The sequence below is a fragment of the Ascidiella aspersa genome, chromosome 9 (genome assembly GCF_963924565.1).
Source record: "Ascidiella aspersa chromosome 9, kaAscAspe10.2, whole genome shotgun sequence".
NCBI lineage: Eukaryota > Metazoa > Chordata > Ascidiacea > Phlebobranchia > Ascidiidae > Ascidiella > Ascidiella aspersa.
The window spans coordinates 20,546,327-20,565,682 of NC_139455.1; the positions used below are offsets into that span (position 1 = coordinate 20,546,327).

Here is a 19,356-nt window from a genome sequence, read left to right on the forward strand (position 1 = left end):
GGTCGCTGAAGTTTTTAATTTTCCTCGTAAATAACACAGACAAGATAAGTTAGAAAACCAACTAGCCTGCAGTGAGGTTTGAACAAACGACCTCTGGCCGTCACTTCGATGTTCGTTCAACAACCTACTTACTATATGGTTTATATGGTTTAACAGCGATAAGGATACTTATGTATATAAGAATACATCTAGGGAAATTTCCCTATGTTCTTTTGCTGAATTTGTATTTGCTTCACAACACGCCTATAGGTTCGGACGAAAATTAACAATGGCTGTGTCGGCGGCTTGTTCTTTTCTGGCGATGCTTGGCTGCAGCTTTACGCACACATTTTGGCTCTTCGTCACCTGTCGCTGGTTCGTGGCCTTCTTCGGCGCCGGAATCTACATCGCAAACTTCGTATACCGTAAGTGCTGTACACCTACTGGACACCTGCTGGCATTTTCTGTACAAATGCTGGCATCTATTGTATACCTGCTGGTATCTGCTATACACCTACTAACATCTGTTGTATACCTTCTACCTCCTGCTGTGCACTGATTGACCTTGAATAGCTCGTTGCTAGCCATCGGCAATGCTCGTTTCCAAGCGCAGCCCAACCTCATTTTGCGAGTAAGTTAACCGGCAAAGCAATTGTGGCAAATTAAAAAAACAACCTGTCTGTTTTAACCTCGCCGATTGTAGAGTCGCTCTCGAATTTTACGCCCTTTGCACTATTACGTAAGTAGCACGTAATCTATTCAGCTTATAACAAACGAGTTATTACCACACGAGTGTACCGCTAGGCAGATGGCAACAAAAACAATTCATTTGTTTTGTCTCAGGTTGCCGATAAACGTATCGAAAGTTCCCGGGGAGTATAAATGCAGGGGCGTAATTCCCGGGTACGCTAAAGTCTCAATCAATTCCTTTTTTTTAGTTTTCGAAAGGAAAACGTAATTAATTAATTTTTACTCAACATAAAATGGCCTTCTTTACGGCTTTCTTTTAAAAGCTATAATCACCTTACATCGGTAACACATTTAAGGCTGGGAAAACTACTATATTGTGTCTGCCCAAGCTGTGATTTTCTTACCTGTTAATAACACAAATGAAACAACGAACTATTTTTGATAAGTTTATGGCACCAAAGACCCCCTTGGTTTGCTATTCAGTACACACCTAAAATCATAACTAAAGCAAGCAATTCTATTTGCCATACGCTACACAGTTCTGGAGATCACATCAAGCAAATGGCGAACCATGCTTGGAGTGGGCTATCAAATGGGTTTCGCGGTGGGAAACATGGTCCTCTCCGGGTTCGCCTACCAGTGGAAGGAATGGCACGATATGCAGGTTAGTTTTTGTGTACGTGAGATATCATCATGCCCACGTGTCCTAATTGTCCGCTGGGTTACAAAAACGGAACGTTTGCTAAGTTGGCCTGAAGATACTGTGTATAGCAGTGCTCTTCAACCTTGTTTTTGGTTGGTAAACCCTTAAGGTTGTTGTGCCAAACTCATGTACCCTGTTTTACTTAAAAGGTAAACTAAGGCGAAAAGCGATATGAAAAATCATTATGCATGTCAATATCATCATGTGGGTGCAAACTCAGTAGCATAATAGTTTGCCAAAATGTTGAGGCTATGCGCTTTATAAACGTTTGTATTTCATCAAACCCTGTTAAGTTTTTTGTTGCGACTTTCGTAATTGCTTAACTGAGAGGACTTTTAGCATTACTAAATGTTTTTAAATAGACTTCTGGTCAGGGAACAGATATTCCATGACTGACTTCTACATACATAATTTCAATGTCGAATTGTTGGTTTATGCTTATGCTGTGATGATGGGGGACAACAAAAGGTTAAAATATGCCCGATTAAAAGACAAACCGCGTGGCTGTAGCAAAGCAAAAACTTAATTGAGGTTACTTTGCTAAGAATGTCACCTAGATTGCTGCGTGATTGGTGGTATTGCGGCTTTCACCGGTTGAGTTAACGGGCCTTCAAAGCGTAAAGAAAAGTTAGATCCAAGTTATTACGTTTCATATGAATATGTAGTTCGTCATGGCGATTTTTATCCTTCCCTACGTCTTGGCTCTTTCCATGGTCCCGGAATCGCCTCGATGGCTCTTTGCAAATAAAAGGGACACAGAAGGCAAGAAGGTATTGTGATTAACTTTAAACAGTTTCAAGCAATGTTTTCTGTCGTTATGGACGATGGCTAGAAATTTGTATCCTAAAGTTTAAACATTATATGGCTCAATGCCTAAGTAAATAACTTCACTTAAATGCACTTAAGTCAGTATTTTTAACTGGCTTGACCTGACTTAAGTTATTGAGTCAAAATACTTGGGTTGACACCAGGTTTTTTCATTAAATATTTTTATATAAATTGAGCCATTTATTTACGTTTTGGCACATAAAGGAAAGTGATGAGTTAAACTGGGACTTCTGTTATTACAAATAATTTGACAAAAATTTGTTATGCAATTGGAGTGCGTATATTTTTCGTCTTCTGTGTTATACTAGATAAAATGCCCAACGTTGCCCAGGTTAAATAGTTTCCAACCGGCTATGTAAATTACCTATACCTTCAATACGCGCGATAATTTGCCAAATCAACCTAAAATTTTCCTGGTTTAACAAAATGAAACAACCAATTATGCTGTGGGCTTTTTACCATTATTGCATATTACGCTATTTTCGGGTAGGTTTAAAACAGAGGCAAGCGATGTTTATATATATCGCCATTAAAATAGGACTATATATACACGTTCCATAAAAAATGCAAACTTCACGTTTAATAAACTTTTGGTCGGTAACTATCATACTAAAAAAAAAGAAAAAAAAATGTACAACTCACGCTAAAGTTACGCTTCAACTCACGTTTGATAAGCTTCTGGCCGGTAACTTTAATACTCACAGCTCTACCAGAAGTTTTGCCCTTTAAATGCAGATTTTTTTGCTAATTAGAAAGTTTTAAGTTGTTTTTTCTTCCAAATGATTGGATTCTAGCTCAACATTCAAATCCAATATTGCTTTATTATAAATGTTCATAAATAATCGGCGAACGTTGTAACTACAGCAACTTCCTTCATAAGCCGTAAAGCAAACTTTGAGCACTTTTTATCCTATTCAATATAGTGGAAGAGCTTTCTTATTAGCTTTCGCTAGATAGGCTACTAGGTTTCATAGAGATCAGTTACTGTCACCCTCCTCCCCTCCCCCCCCCCCCAAAAAAAAACTAAATTGTTTTTTTAAACATTATTTCGTCGTGTGTTTTCAGGCGTAAATCGCGGTAGTATTGTTAAAAAAGTAATAACTATTGAAACCCTTTTTAGATAACACGAAGATTTGCAAAGTTCAATAAAGTAGAATTGGATGAGAAAACGATTTGGGATGATGCCGAAAAGTCAGGTTGTTTAAAGGAGGTAAAGAGCCGAAAACATTACACAGGGTAGACTAAATAGTTATAAAAATATAAAACCTTAGTTGAATATTCAAATGTTCAGGCTTTACAAAAAAATATTAATATTAACCGTGTTAGTATAGAAATATTGTTAGCAGTGTTTTAATAGCTTATGAGGCTTTTCAAGTGAAGTAGCTGTTTTCAAATGACTTGACTCATGTCTTTTAGGAAAAATGACTTGACTTTACTAAAATCCTAAAAAAATGCTTGACTTTACTTAAGACCAAATGACTCGGGACTTAACTCATTGCGCCAGACGACTTGGGTTAAAATCAAGTGTTTTTAATTAAACATTTCTTGATATAATTAAGTTATTTATTTCAAGTTTTGCAGATGAAATAATTTGCTCACTATTTATCACGTTTTTTGTTATTTGCTTGGAATCAGATGACTTTACCAATTTTAATAGTGGAAAGTTCTTTTTACATTAATAAATTGGCTTGGTATTAACTTGCTCCGGTAATGATTTGGACCGGGACTTGTAAAATTTTGCAAAAGTGTTGACTTTAACTCAAGCAATTTTAGAAAATGACTTGACTAGGGCTTGCGTCGTTTTAAAATGACTTGTTCACAACACTGCTTGTTTTTAAAATTACTTATATGTTGCTTAGTTAGGTTTCCAAACACTCAGAAAACTGTTAACTAATAGCCTATACACAAAAGAAAAGTCTTAAAATGTCGCCCCAAGAAAAAAAACTAAAAGAAACTGAAACATTTTTGAATATTTTAAATATTTTGAACAGATGGAGGAATCAAAGACAGCGACACAAACTTACAACTCCTTGGACCTTTTTAAGACTCCAGGAATTCGGATGGTTAGTTTTCTGATAATGTTTACCTGGTGAGTTTTTTTCGTGAAATTAGCATTAAGGCAAACATTCCCGGAAGGTTATTTGGACAGTTTTTGGCTAAGTTGATAAAGAATCTCACCGTCAAAAAGCCGTTTCGATACGTAATTGTATAAACCGTTGGAACTTAAATTCGGAAGATTTTACAAAACTTTTAGAATATCAGTAATTAAAATTATACCACATATATAGCAGGTTTGATTGATAAGATGTCTATGGTCGAAATATTTGAAGTCTGGAAGGCGTCATAACTTTTGGAAATGAAAGTTTTATTCTGCTATTACAATAATACGTTGGAAAAAGCAGCTTGACATTTCATATGGTTTTAAAATAAGGTTGATTTGATTTATTTGCGTGGTAGTACAGTTTCCATGAATGTGATGGATGATTGTCACAATTAACAAACTGCATAATGTTGTTATGAATATAGCTTAAACCTTAAATATGTAACACGGCTAGATGCATATTGACTAAATGAACATCAACCCAAGGAAAACGTTACAATATATAACCGTAGGCCTACTATATCATCATCTAATAGGTTTGCAGGAAATTTGTATGTCAGCAAATCTGACTGCTGATGATAGCATTACGTATGGGGTCGTTTTGCTTAAAATGATGATTTTATCGACCGATTCGGTTTTATTATTCATATTAAAGCTATATTCCAGACCTGTACGAGTGTACGTAGTGTACTCAAATAAATTTTTATTACAAATACATTTGTAGTTGTTTCATTTGCAATGAGTTATTTTACATTTCAGGCTCGTCAACGGTCTAGTGTATTTAGGAATATCACTCAACGTTGGATCTTTGGCTGGCGATATATTTGTCAACAACGTTCTAGGTACCCAAGGCTTTTATAACATGTTAGACTTCACTTGGTACTATTAAACCAAAGACTTTAAAAGAACGCCCTTTTGATGTTATGTCCAAACAAATGAGTTGATTGCCTGGAATATCGTTAGTTCGTGATTTGCCAATCTATAAAACTGAATAACTTTTTACTTCAACTACTGAACTAACGCCACCTTCAAGGAAGTAGGCCTATCATTATTTCTTCGGTGTGTCACATGAAAAACATTTTCGTTATTTTTGTCTGTCTTTAACTCAGGGTTTCTTAACCACCCCCAAGGTGCGCGAGAACTGTTTTAAGGGGTGTGGGGATGATGAATCAGACACAGAAAACGTGATACTGTAATTCATCTCTTTGATCAGTTAAATGTAAAACTAACTTACATTTTGCTATTGTGTTATTTTTTTATCAGTTACTTCTTTAAGAATAAAATTACAATAGTTTTGTAATTTAAGAGTGCGAGAATGGGTTGGTGATTTGAAAGGGGTGCAGCAAGGAAAAGGGGTAAAGAACCACTGCTTTAACTTATCCGTTATCATCAATCCACAGGCGGCGTGTCGGAGATTGGCGCTTACATCTTCGTGATACTGCTCATGGACAGGATCGGCCGTCGCATGATTCTCGTGTTCATGATGGGCCTGGCCGGGGTCACGCTCATATGCACAACCATCGTTAACTTGTATTCCGATGACGATTCAGGTAAAAGATAGTTGATTGATACCAAATTATTTTTCCTGAGTGTGTGCGTGTATGGGTGTAAATACAACCAGTGTAATTTCATTGTTAGGTGCTCATGAACTTGTTTGTGTGTGCATTTTTTTGTTAGATTTAAATTTAGTCAGACCACGTTTAAAGAGCAAATGTATTTACATTTTAGTCTAAATATCCTTAAACTTAAAATACTTCACCAGTTATGGAATTCTACGAAATACTTTGTTGTATATTTGAAACCATTTAACCCATTGAAATAATACTTTGACTAGCAATAATCCTCCATCATTATAGGTTAAATATCCCACGAAAAAAGTCTAAAAAAGCCCTGCGATAACTACGTTGATTTCACAGGCCTCATGACCCTCGGAACAGTGTTTTCCTTGGCGGCCAAAGTCGGCATTTCTGGCTCCTACGCCGTCATTTACAACTTTACATCCGAACTGTTTCCAACTGTGATTAGGTAAATATGGATTGTCAACGTTTTGCGGCCCAAATTCAAAATGCTAACGATTTACTTATTTAAAGAAAAATCAAAAGGTAGACCAATCACTGCACACAATGTGCTATAATATGCATGTTAGGTCTACATGAGGGCTAAGTAGATTAAAGATTTCCCTAAATGGGAAAAAAACACTATAAATAGAAAGCGCTACATAATTTTATACATAATCAAAGTTTGCGAAAGCATAGTTTCATAGCCTGGTGCTAAAACAGCTTCAACTGGATAGGGTTGCGGTTGTTGTATATTTTTCTAGGGGGATCCTTGTTATCATGGGTGGTTCAATATTTGGCTCATTTTATATAGGGTTGTTTACCAGGTTAAGTTTGTAATATTATACATCATACTAGGGATTATTGGTTTTACAGTATATATTAAGTTTTGTTTCCCTTGACTGTTTTCTGTAAGCAAAAACAGATGTGGACCGAAAAATGTGTGGCCTTCACCTATGTCGTTACAGAGGCAAAATCCAATTTGATAGACAAATGCACACCCCAAAACTTTTCCTTGATTTGTTTCTGCAAGCAAAAACATTGACCGAAAATTTCTCGCATTAACTTTTTTTTTCACTCTTTTCGCTTAGATGCAAAAGAGATAGTTTGCCAAGGGATGTGTCGATCTTATCGTTAAGAAAAAGCATTTTTTGTAATTTGTTCGTAATTTTTACAAAAAACAACATATATTTAATTAATTTTTTTATTATATCCTACATTAAAAAGTAAGCCTACTAACTTATTGGTAACTTTGCTTGGATTTCTACAAAAAATAGTTAGTGTTGTAATGCCCCCCACCCCCTCAAACCCCCCAAAAAAATCATAACAATTTATTTTATTTTCCTTAAATTCAAGCTTAATTTAACCTATACATTCAAAAGGATGATAACATTTATTGGTTTTTGTTTACATCAACCAAATATTTCATATTTACAAACATAATATCCTCAAAATAGATTTGAAGCAAAACCACAAAAAATGAATAGTTAAACGATAAACAAAAATAAACATTCTCCATCGGGAGTAAATATTGTTTTGTTAATGAAATTTTTTTCAATACCCCTCCAAAGAAATGCATACTCCCAACCTTTTGTCCCAAACGAAAAAAATAAATGTACAATGTACTTTAACAATGCTTTTTTTGTCTAAATTCAAAATAAATACAACCAACAGTTTTTCTCCTAAATAAACTTTTTGCATTAGTTTGCCTCAAAACCACCAGATTGTTCGATTTTAGTTATTATTTACTCCAAAAAACAAACAAGATATTCGTAGTATCATTTTGATGGTTTACTAGCGATTTGTTTTACATTGAAGCAAGTTGGTTAATTATGAGTTCTCATTAATGTCTTTACCTCGACCAATCACCTAACTTCTTCATAGGGCAGATTGTAGAAAATTGTTCTTTCAGCTAATGTCTTATTCTGATATAAATTCACTCGGTTTTCGTTGGCTTAAAGCCAGCAAGCAAAGCAGCCAGCAACAACCGTTCTGTTTATTGACTAGACATGACTGGTGTATATTCATATAACGCTCTCGCATATACAAGTTGAGAATTTGCATGAAAAAGAAAGGCGATACGGAAAAGCGGAAATGTTTTATAACCCGAAGCCTTTTTGGCAGCCGGGAACTGTGACAGCAACGTGTTCACACAGGTGAAATACTTTTATCTGTAACGGAAATATGTGTCACACAAAAACATTTGTCATGTGTGAAAACAGCCGAAGCTTTGTTCTCAGAGTGACAGCGAAAGTTTTCAATAAAAGCGTGAAAAAGTATCAACATAATGCACACTCAATAAACATTTGAAATACTCAATTAAACAACTGAAATACCCAATTAAACATCTGAAATGACCCCAGATGCTACAACATAAATAGCATATTGGCGAACACTGCAAAAGAAGGATATATTGAATTCTGTAGTTACTATTAACTAGACAAATGAAAATATTTTTCGTGAAATATTTTTTAGGTGCAATTTACCAAATTCGTCTTTTAAATACGACAATAAACAGGTATAAACATTAAAAATACATTTTCGCGCTTTGCGCAAAATCACTTAACTTAAGATGCTTGTTAGCGCACCGCTTCGCGTGGAAACAGCAAGTTTTTTACAATTTAGAAACGTTGCGAGTCACAATGCTTTCCTGCGTTGTACGGTGGGTGAAACTTTATTACATGGCCTTGCCTCTATATTTATTACCGCGACAATAAATTCAAATACGACGGTACGACGTATTTGGGGAACAAATACATTTGATAAATAGATTTTATGCAGATGATGCGTACGGCGATATTGTTAAATTTTGGCCAGCTAACATGTTTAAAAAGCAAATATAATTATTCTCTTTAAATGGTTTAACGCCTGTGGTACACTATACTTTTACCAATGTATTGCTAAGACGGGCCACTTCGCATAATAAACGTAGCGCGCGCGGGACAATAAAGCGCAGCACGATGCTAGCCGCTTTTTCGCTTGGCGAGCTAAACAAAGCAAGCGATAAGAACGATTTCTGTATGAAGTTTTTCTGCCGCTAGATAGGATTCGATTGCTACAAACAGCTAAAACGATGACGTCACAACATATTATGTTTTTTGCCCTCAATCAAAGGCCCCTAGGGGTGCAGCCTCATAAACCTCTAAATGCGCACTTACATACCACTCTACGTCATGTCTAAAAATTTAGAAGTACTGCAATGTACAGTTGTACACTTTTACTATAAAGCTTCGGACCAATAACATACCTAACACCAAAAAAAAATAACGGCAGTAACAAGAAAAAACACGAAAATAAATTTTCGGCACATATGACTAGAATTATCTAGTAGCCCAAGTCTTGATTAGGACACTATAGATTTTACAGCGAGAAATGTGATTTAATTTCTATGTTGATGACGTAACAATGCCACTGTTTTTCTTCCAATTACGCAAAATGTTGCTTACAAAAAGCACATGGCGCAAACTCGAATCTTAAGGTTTTTAACTGTAAATGGGTTCTTTCTGTGCTAAATATCTGTTGATTAGTCGGATTAGGAATTTGGGAGCTTATTAATACTACGGTTGTTTGTTTAGTCATTTATTGATAAACTTTAAACTGAAACTGAAATTTAGCCGTGCATGTTTATATCCAAGTTAATCCTGGATCCCTAACAAGTTTCTAAGTACAGTACATTAGTTTTGCGGTGGCCTAGACTTGGAAAACGACCGTGTTACGAACCGGCTTCCTGGATAAACACTGCGGCAAGCTTAAAAAAGTAAAATATTTTTTCAATTAGCAATTTTATTTATTTAACAGGGAAATTAGTGTAACCATTGTTTCTTCTATGTTAGAATTGCTTTACATAGCTTATTGTTAAAATTAAAAAAATAAATTTCTTTTTTTTTTTCTTAACATAAAACGACAAAGCTTCAACGTAAAAAATACATAAATCGTTAAGAAACCGGGGTTCAGTGGCCCCTAGCGATTTAGAATGGCCTAATTTTGCAACACAAATAGACCGACATAATTGTACAACACTTACAATCGGGTCGTACGCGGAGCCGATTGGTTATTGACCGTCGGTGCCGTTGGCGCGTTCGAACTGCGCTTGCAGCAAGAACCGAGCTTACACAGAGCGCCGCTGATGGTGTCGGAATAAATCAAAGGGTTCAGGGCGCTGTTGGTCGGCAGTAGGATCCCGGCGCTTATAGCGTACACGACCGGGGGCAAATGCACCCCCGACAGCTGCACAAAGGCCAGGGTGCAGAGCGGAACCCAGCAAGCAAAGTCGGTGAGAATAAGACGCGAAATGCGCGCCTGCATTTTCCTGGCCCGCTTGCTAACGGTGCCAGCCATTCGCACGCTGACGCGGTAGATGGCAAAGTAGCAGACGACCATGTAGAGGAAAAGCACAAAGTTGAGACTGATTAGGAAGCAGGAGAAAACCCAACCCGCCTCTCCGACGTTGACGAAAATTCGCGGCATGCAAACGCTCGTTTCGCCGTAGTAACCGATGTCGCCCTTGATGGGCAAGTAAGGGATCTTGCTTTCGATAAACTGCTTGGTCGCCATCCACGACGAAGCGTTGATTTGCCCCATTCTAAACGCGAGCGCGTTTAAGTCGGATTTTTTCACTTGGTCCGATTTGTAAAAGTAATTGGGGAACCAGACCCCTGAAACAAAGTAGCCGGAAGTGGGGAACATTAGCGGAAAAGTGGCAATCAGGGCGGCCAAAATCCAGGACGCAACAACCGCCATTCGTCCCCAAACAATTGTAAGAGTGGAAGTGACGAAAGGTCGTAGAATGGTGACGAGGCGAAACGTGGTCATGGACGTCATCACGAACACCGAGTTTTCTGTGGAAAGCACGACTAGGACTCCCAGAAGGGAGCAAAGCCGGCTCGTGCGCCAAGACTTATCGTGAAAGCAGTAAGAGCCCGAATACTGGTCGGCCTTGACGCAAACGGTGAGAAGGTAAATGCCCATGAGGAAATCCGAAATGGAGAGGTTGAGAACAAACAGCGAGTTGTACTGCATCGGGATTGACATCGGCTCGGCTGCCAGGAAGCTCCTCGCCGTGGTGACGGACACCACAATGTTTCCGGCGATTGAAAGCAGCGCCATCATCCAGAAAATGGCCAGGATTAATTTGTTGCCGATCAGTTCGTACTGGGACGAAAATACGTTGACTTTTTGGCTTTTGGGAGGACACTCGTCGCTGCCGTCAGAACAGTCCCACTTGCCATCCTCGACGTCGCTTATCGGCACCGAAAGCGGCTTTTTATCCAAACAGTAAAAGCGTTTGTCGGCGCAGCGGGCCTTGGACTCGTCGGCGCCGTTTTCGCAGTCGACTCTACCGTTGCACAACTCGTCCACGTCGATGCTCACCGACACGCCGTTGACGCAGTAAAAGCGCTCGGAGCAGTTCTTCTCCTCGAAGCCGAAGGGACAAGAAGCGTTTTTGATGACATAAGCGGCCGAGTCGTTCTGCCCGTTGCAGTAGCGATCCCCCATCGGGTAATACCAGCGACAGGGATCGTCGCAGAACCACGGCCTGGTCGAGCAGTTCACACATTCGTCGGACATGTCGGCGCACTGAGGCCGCCCGTCGCACATCACGGCTTCGATCCAACCAGGCGCCGCCACGCAACGGATCGTAGCCCTGCCTTTGGTATCGACGCAGCCGACCGTGTTGGTCTTGTCGACGCACTGGTAGCTCCTGTTGCACAGCAGCTCTTCGCTTGGGAGGCAGCCAACAGTTTCGTCGCAGTAGAGTTGGTCTGGATGCTGACAGCGCGTCTTGGACACCCCCAGCACCTTGTCGCAGACTGTTTGATCGGCGCAGAAACACTCGTCGGAAAGGTCGTAGCAGTCCACCACCCCGTCGCACACCTGCCTGGGCGCTATGATCAGCTTCTTGTCGAAGCATTGAAAGCAGCGCATCGCGCCGTCGACGAAGCACAAGTCCGAGCCGTCTGAGCACTGCGGCAAGTCGTCGTAGAGGTTGAGCTGCGGCAGACTGCAGGTGAAAGTCGAGTACTTGGTGGCGCATTTGAAACCTGGCCCGTAGTGCGTCTCATCGCTAAAGTCGCTGCACTGGCTGTTGCCGTCGCAGAACTGACGAATAATGAGCACCTCCTTGTTTTTGCACAACACTGGCTTGATGCAGCCGGGCTGGCTGGCGGCGGGCGGCGAAGAAATACAGGCCCATTCCGGCGTCTGCTTCCCGATCGTGTTGTTTACGTAGGTCACGGTGAGCACCGGATGGCAGTGGGTCAGCGAGGCGTTCTCAAAATGCAGCATTGCGTTTTTTGCGTGCAAATCCGGACAGCTCATGGCCTTGGTGCTCCAATTGTCGGCGCAGTCGTTCATTCCGACCACACAGGGCTCGTCATCGCCGCTGTAGCAGTCTATCATTCCGTTGTTGACGTCGGAAGTGGAAATACACCCCTTGTCCGAAGTGCAGTTCGAGCTTGCGTTAAATATGCAGCCGCACTTGACCTGGCCGATCAAACACGCACAGCCCTTCTCGTCGCTCCAGTCGCCGCACTCGTTCACGTCGTTACAGAGCTGCCAGGGAAGCACGCATCCGTTGCTGGTGTTGCACGTCTTTTCGACAGCCTCGTAACACGCGCAAGGCGTTTCGATGGGCAGGCAGGTGCAGCCGTATTCGTCGCTCCAGTCGCCGCAGTCGTTGTAGCCGTCGCATTGTTTACTTGCGCTTACGCAGCCGGGCGATCGGCCACAACCCGGGCGACTGCACCGGCACTGGAAGCTGTACTCCGGGCAGGTGCAGTTATTTTCGTCGCTCCAGTCGCCACAGTCGTTTACCAGGTTACAGCGCCTGACGCCGGCCACGCTTTCGGCTTTACAGGAAGACAGCACCGTCGGTCGAACGCTGCAAGCGCAGCGGAAAAAGGCGCAGTCGGTTTCGTCGCTGCCGTCGCCGCAGCCGTCAACGTGATTGCAAACGTAGCCTCCATTCACGGCCAGCGTCCGTCCCGGGCAGGATTCCCCGCATGCGCACACGAAAAGGCTTGCACCATATGTACAGTTGCGCTCGTCGCTACCATCTACACAGTCCTTGTATCCGTCGCACACCCAAGACGACCTAATGCACCAGGTATCCCCAGCGCAAAAGGTCGAATTCGGTTTGGCGCATTTGCAGCCAAAGTTGGGCGCCAGGCACTGACAGGAACGCTCGTCCGAGTGATCCGAGCACTGGTAGACGCCGTCGCAAACCTTGTACGCTGGCAACTTGACGATGTTATTCGTGCAGCTCCGGTTTCGAGAGCAAGCGCACGTGAACAAACTTGGTCGATCATCGCAGCCCGCTTCGTCGCTCCAATCCCCGCAGTCATTGAGCCCGTTGCATTGAGCTCTTTTGTCAACGCATCCCGCCGAAGTCTTGCAGCCCGACCAGTTACAATCGCACGTAAACTGGCTAAAATGGCAAGGACATGCCACCTCGTCGCTCCAGTCGTGGCAGTCGTTTCTTTGGTTGCAAACCTCGACCCAAGCAACGCGTCGAGTACTGGGCGTGACGCATGTGCCGTTCCGCGCGCATGCGCAGTAGAACTGGACCGCTACAAAGTCGCAGTAAAGCTCGTCGCTTCCGTCGGCGCAGTCGTCTCGGCCGTCGCACTTGTTGATCAGCGGAACGCAGCTGATCGGATCCGTGCACTTTCCGTTTGCGTAGCGGCAACCGCACGAAAACTGACCGGCGCATTGGCAGTCGGCCTCGTCGCTTCCGTCGGAACAATCGCTTTTGCCGTCGCAAGTCTGCCGCTGCAAAACGCACACCTCAGGGTAGACGCACGTGTTGTTGTCCTGACACGCGCAGCTAAAATACCCAGTATCACAAGTACATCCACGCTCGTCTGTCCCGTCCAAGCAATCCAGCACACCATCACAAATCTCTTTATCGCTGTAGCATCCTCGACCGTAGTAGCAGTGGTATGTTCTTAGCGGGCAGCCGCACTGGTAAAGGCCAGGCGCGCAGAAGCAGTTCAGCTCGTCGAAACCCTTGAGACAGTCGCCCCCGCCGTCGCAAACCCAGTTCTTAGGGATGATTTCCGCTTTGTAGTTGCCCCTGACGCTGAAGTAGTAGCCGCTGAGGTATTTGGTCCGGGCCGGGCACATGCAGTTCACCATGCTGCTAGCTGGATCCAACCGCACGGCGTTGCACCATTCTGCAAACAAAGTGGTAACCCATTTGTGGAGTTGATTTTTTGTAATACTGCAGTTTATAGGATTGTTATGTGCGACCATTACGACGTATTCTCGTGGGTCGGAATCGGAACTCGGGACTCGAGTAAGACCACGTACAACTACCCGAGTCCCGAGTCCGACGTGCGTATGCGCAGTATCAATTTTTATAACTGTTAAGGCGGCAAAATGTAAGTTGTAAAAGTGTAATAGCATATGTGAACTATTTTTAAACCATGTAATGCGTGTGGATCAATTATGACACCAATATGAGTCGATTGCAAAAAATCCACCTTAATTTAGTTGCGTAAATGGGTAAAATACAGGCTGTAGAGTCGGGCTGGACTCGGGACTCGACAAAATCTTACATTTGGCCGGAGTCGTACTCGGGTGTATTTTTTTGGCCGGAGTCGAACTCGGGAGTCGGACTCGGGAGTCGAACTCGGGAGTCGGACTCGGGTTGTTTTTAACCGACTCCACAGCCCTGGTTTATATAAGCGTGACTCTTACAGGGGTGCTGTATTCATTACTTGTGTTCTAATACGCCGTGGTGTTTAGCGTGCGGTTTTGCCCCACCAGTAGATATTACACTTTTTATACGCAAAGCTAAGGAACAGGAATACGTTAAAGTGAAGTTTTGCAATTAGGGACTTGCGATAAAGTTTTTTGTTATGCACGTACTCGAACTTTTGGTTTAAAGTTGTACGACTCTCCAAACTGAAACCCGTTGACATCATTACTTTGGTCAAGTAAATCAAATTAAAGAAATTGGAAAGTCCAATGGCAATATTTTCCAAGGTTTACGGTTTGTTAGGAGGCTTATTGATCTTCGATTTATCTGCTCAAAATTGCTTTTTATACTCAAACTAGAAAACGTTGCTTCAAAACCATATCTCAAAATGTACCAATTAGTTTAGTATGGGATCGGTACCGATACTATAGTCTAATATCGAACGAGTAGCGATACTACCACTTGGTATCGGGTTTTGGTAAATTTGCAATAAGGAGTGTCCGATTTGATCGGAGCTAAATCGATATTTAATACCAAACGGAAAATATCGACAACTGGGTGGAATAATGTTGATTCGAAACGACATTGACAAAAGTATTTCAGCGATGTTTTTTTTACGAAGCAACATTTTGTACTTGGAGATACAATTCTCTAAAAATTGATGGGAGATTAGGATTAACGTGTGTTTTTCTCCACTTTTAATATTGGTCTTACCGGTTACATAGAATCATATTCTTGTTTAGTCAGCAAACTTTTAATAAGCAGATAAAACGAATATATATGATATAAGTACGGTTCCGATATTAATATTACGTTCTGTTAGCATCTAGGTTGGAAAACGCCTTGTCGGGTGTAACTGACTGATGCCTAATCCAACCTAAAATGCTAATGATTATCACTTTTGATTTGGTTCAATGTCAAGTACGCTCTCTATTTTTCTGTTTACGATACATGGTCAAACCCCTTAGGGCATAACTGCGGGTTAATATTTCATCCATCGAACTATTTATGTGCTTTGTTGGCAACGACTAATACAGAAAGTCGACACAATAGGCAAAATTATATTTCAAGGGGATGTTGTAACAACGGAAAACCGATTGAAATGACAATCAAAAAACATGTAAATAGCCAAGAGAACGGCTAAAGGTAATATCAACCTACTGTAATATTCAATCCATCCAATTGGCTCACTTCCATCCACGGTAATTTTACTTTCCAACAATATTCCAAGAAGTAAAGCACGGCAAAACGATGGTAGATATTGCATGAACGAACTAAACGCCGCCTTTTGCATTCCTTTGGTTCAGTCTATTCAGTTTGCTGCATTACAGTTTTCCAAACCTGAAACTACTAATGAAAAGCTTAGGCGCACAGGGAATTTGATATTAAAGGCATTATCCTGTTCAAATAAATGTTATGACATGTTTATGCCTACGGCACTCCAACGATTCCACTTAGGCGAAAAAATAAGCCATTATATAGTCGAATAAAACTCAAACTTTAATTTCTCATTACTTTGCCTACAAACATATGACACTTCTTTTTTTGTTCTAACATCTGTTGAACAATCCACTTGCTTGCTGCCAGTGCCTGTAGCTGCTATACTTCCACCGATGTGGTTCGTTTGGCCAATACAGTGAATTTCAACCTTTTGAGGTTTACGATACTCTCTATAAAATTTGTTTTACATTGAAGAAAGTTGGTTAATTACGAGTTCTCATTAATGTCTTTGCCTCGACCAATCATCTAACTTCTTTATAGGGGAGATTGTAGAAAATTGTTCTTTCAGCTAATGTCTTATTCTGATATAAATTCACTCGGTTTTCGTTGGCTTAAAGCCAGCAAGCAAAGCAGCCAGCTACAACCGTTCTGTTTATTGATTAGACATGACTGGTGTATATTCATATAACGCTCTCGCATATACAAGTTGAGAATTTGCATGAAAAAGAAAGGCGATACGGAAAAGCGGAAATGTTTTATAACCCGAAGCCTTTTTTGGCAGCCTGTGACAGCAACGTGTTCACACAGGTGAAATACTTTTATCTGTAACGGAAATATGTGTCACACAAAAACATTTGTCATGTGTGAAAACAGCCGAAGCTTTGTTCTCAGAGTGACAGCGAAAGTTTTCAATAAAAGCGTGAAAAAGTATCAACATAATGCACACTCAATAAACATTTGAAATACTCAATTAAACATCTGAAATACTCAATTAAACATCTGAAATGACCCCAGATGCTACAACATAAATAGCATATTGGCGAACACTGCAAAAGAAGGATATATTGAATTCTGTAGTTACTATTAACTATACAAATGAAAATATTTTTCGTGAAATATTTTTTAGGTGCAATTTACCAAATTCGTCTTTTAAATACGACAATAAACAGGTATAAACATTTAAAATACATTTTCGCGCTTTGCGCAAAACCACTTAACTTAAGATGCTTGTTAGCGCACCGCTTCGCGTGGAAACAGCAAGTTTCTTTAGAATTTAGAAACGTTGCGAGTCGCAATGCTTTCCTGCGTTGTACGGTGGGTGAAACTTTATTACATGGCCTTGCCTCTTTATTTATTACCGCGACAATAAATTCAAATACGACGGTACGACGTATTTGGGGAACGATCGACAAATAGATTTTATACAGATGATGCGTACGGCGATATTGTTAAATTTTGGCCAGCTAACATGTTTAAATAGCAAATATAATTATTCTCTTTAAACGGTTTAACGCCTGTGGTACACTATACTTCTGCCAATGTTTTACTAAGACGAGCCACTTCGCATAATGAACGTAGCGCGCGCGGGACAATAAAGCGCAGCACGATGCCAGCCGCTTTTTCGCTTGGCGAGCTAAACAAAGCAAGCGATAAGAACGAATTCTGTATTGAAGTTTTTCTGCCGCTAGATAGGAATCGAAAGCTACAGATAGCTAAAACGATAACGTCACAACATTTTATGTTTTTTGCCCTCAATCAGAGGCCCCTAGGGGTGCAGCCTCATAAACCTCTAAATGCGCACCTGCAAACCACTCTACGTCATGTCTAAAAATTTAGAAGTACTGCTTTGTACAGTTGTACACTTTTACTATAAAGCTTCGGACCAATAACATACCTAACATAAAAAAAATAACGGCAGTAACAAGAAATAACACGAAAATAAATTTTCGGCACATATGACTAGAATTATCTAGTAGCCCAAGTTTTGTTTGACACTATAGATTTTACAGCTAGAAATGTGATTTAATTTCTATGTTGATGACGTAACAATGCCACTGTTTTCCTTCCTATTGCGCAAAATGTTGCTTACAAAAAGCACATGGCGAAAACTCGTATCTTAAAGTTTTTAACTGTAAATGGGTTCTTCCTGTGCTAAATATCTGTTGATTAGTCGGATTAGGAATTTGGGAGCTTATTAATACTACGGTTGTTTGTTTAGTCATTTATTGATAAACTTTAAACTGAAACTGAAATTTAGCTGTGCATGTTTATATCCAAGTTAATCCTGGATCCCTAACAAGTTTCTAAGTCCAGTACATTAGTTCTGCGGTGGCCTAGACTTTTAAAACGACCGTGTTACGCCCCGGCTTCCTGGATAAACACTGCGGCAAGCTTAAAAAAGTAAAATGTTTTTTCAATTAGCAATTTTACTCATTTAACAGGGAACTTAGTGTAACCATTGTTTCGTCTATTTAAGAATTGTTTTACGATAGTTTTCACGCTTTACATAGCTTATTATTAAAATTAAAAAAAAAATTCAATGTCTTTGTTTTATCTATCATAAACGACGAAGCTTTAACGTAAAAAAGCATAAATATTTATCAAAGCGGAGTTCGATAGTCCCTGGCGATTTAGAATGGCCTCATCTTGCGACACGAAAAGACCCACACAATTGTACAACACTTACAATCGGGTTGAATGCGAAGCCGATTGGTTATTGGCCGTCGGTGCCGTTGGCGCGTTCGAACTGCGCTTACAGCAAGAACCGATCTCACACAGAGCGCCGCTGATGGTTTCGGAGTAAATCAAAGGGTTCAGGGCGCTGTTGGTCGGCAGTAGGATCCCGGCGCTTATAGCGTACACGACCGGGGGCAAATGCACCCCCGACAGCTGCACAAAGGCCAGGGTGCAGAGCGGAACCCAGCAAGCAAAGTCGGTGAGAATAAGACGCGAAATGCGCGCCTGCATTTTCCTGGCCCGCTTGCTAACGGTGCCAGCCATTCGCACGCTGACGCGGTAGATGGCAAAGTAGCAGACGACCATGTAGAGGAAAAGCACAAAGTTGAGGCTTATTAGGAAACAGGAGAAAACCCAGCCCGCCTCTCCGACGTTGACGAAAATTCGGGGCATGCAAACACTCGTTTCACCGTAGTAACCGATGTCGCCCTTGATGGGCAAGTAAGGGATCTTGCTTTCGATGAACTGCTTGGTCGCCATCCACGACGAAGCGTTGATTTGCCCCATTCTTAACGCGAGCGCATTCAAGTCGGCTTTTTTCACTTGGTCCGATTTGTAAAAGTAATTGGGGAACCAGACTCCGGACACAAAGTAGCCGGAAGTGGGGAACATTAGCGGAAAAGTGGCAATCAGGGCGGCCAAAATCCAGGACGCAACAACCGCCATTCGTCCCCAAACAATTGTAAGAGTGGAAGTGACGAAAGGTCGTAGAATGGTGACGAGGCGAAACGTGGTCATGGACGTCATCACAAACACCGAGTTTTCTGTTGAAAGCACGACTAGGACTCCCAGAAGGGAGCAAAGCCGGCTCGTGCGCCAAGACTTATCGTGAAAGCAGTAA

The 19,356-nt window shown here is 41.2% G+C and overlaps 1 protein-coding gene across 1 annotated transcript in view; it reads left to right on the top strand.

Moving 5' to 3' along the window:
* Positions 1-19,356, top strand: part of LOC146133520 (organic cation transporter protein-like) — a 43,300-nt gene that overhangs the window by 5,217 nt on the left and 18,727 nt on the right. The window contains exons 5-12 of the mRNA XM_083397774.1: positions 250-404; positions 1,209-1,333; positions 2,038-2,142; positions 3,321-3,410; positions 4,192-4,289; positions 5,061-5,143; positions 5,702-5,851; positions 6,218-6,326. Coding sequence (XP_083253900.1) covers positions 250-404; positions 1,209-1,333; positions 2,038-2,142; positions 3,321-3,410; positions 4,192-4,289; positions 5,061-5,143; positions 5,702-5,851; positions 6,218-6,326 — 915 coding nt within the window. The remainder of the gene's footprint in view (positions 1-249; positions 405-1,208; positions 1,334-2,037; positions 2,143-3,320; positions 3,411-4,191; positions 4,290-5,060; positions 5,144-5,701; positions 5,852-6,217; positions 6,327-19,356) is intronic.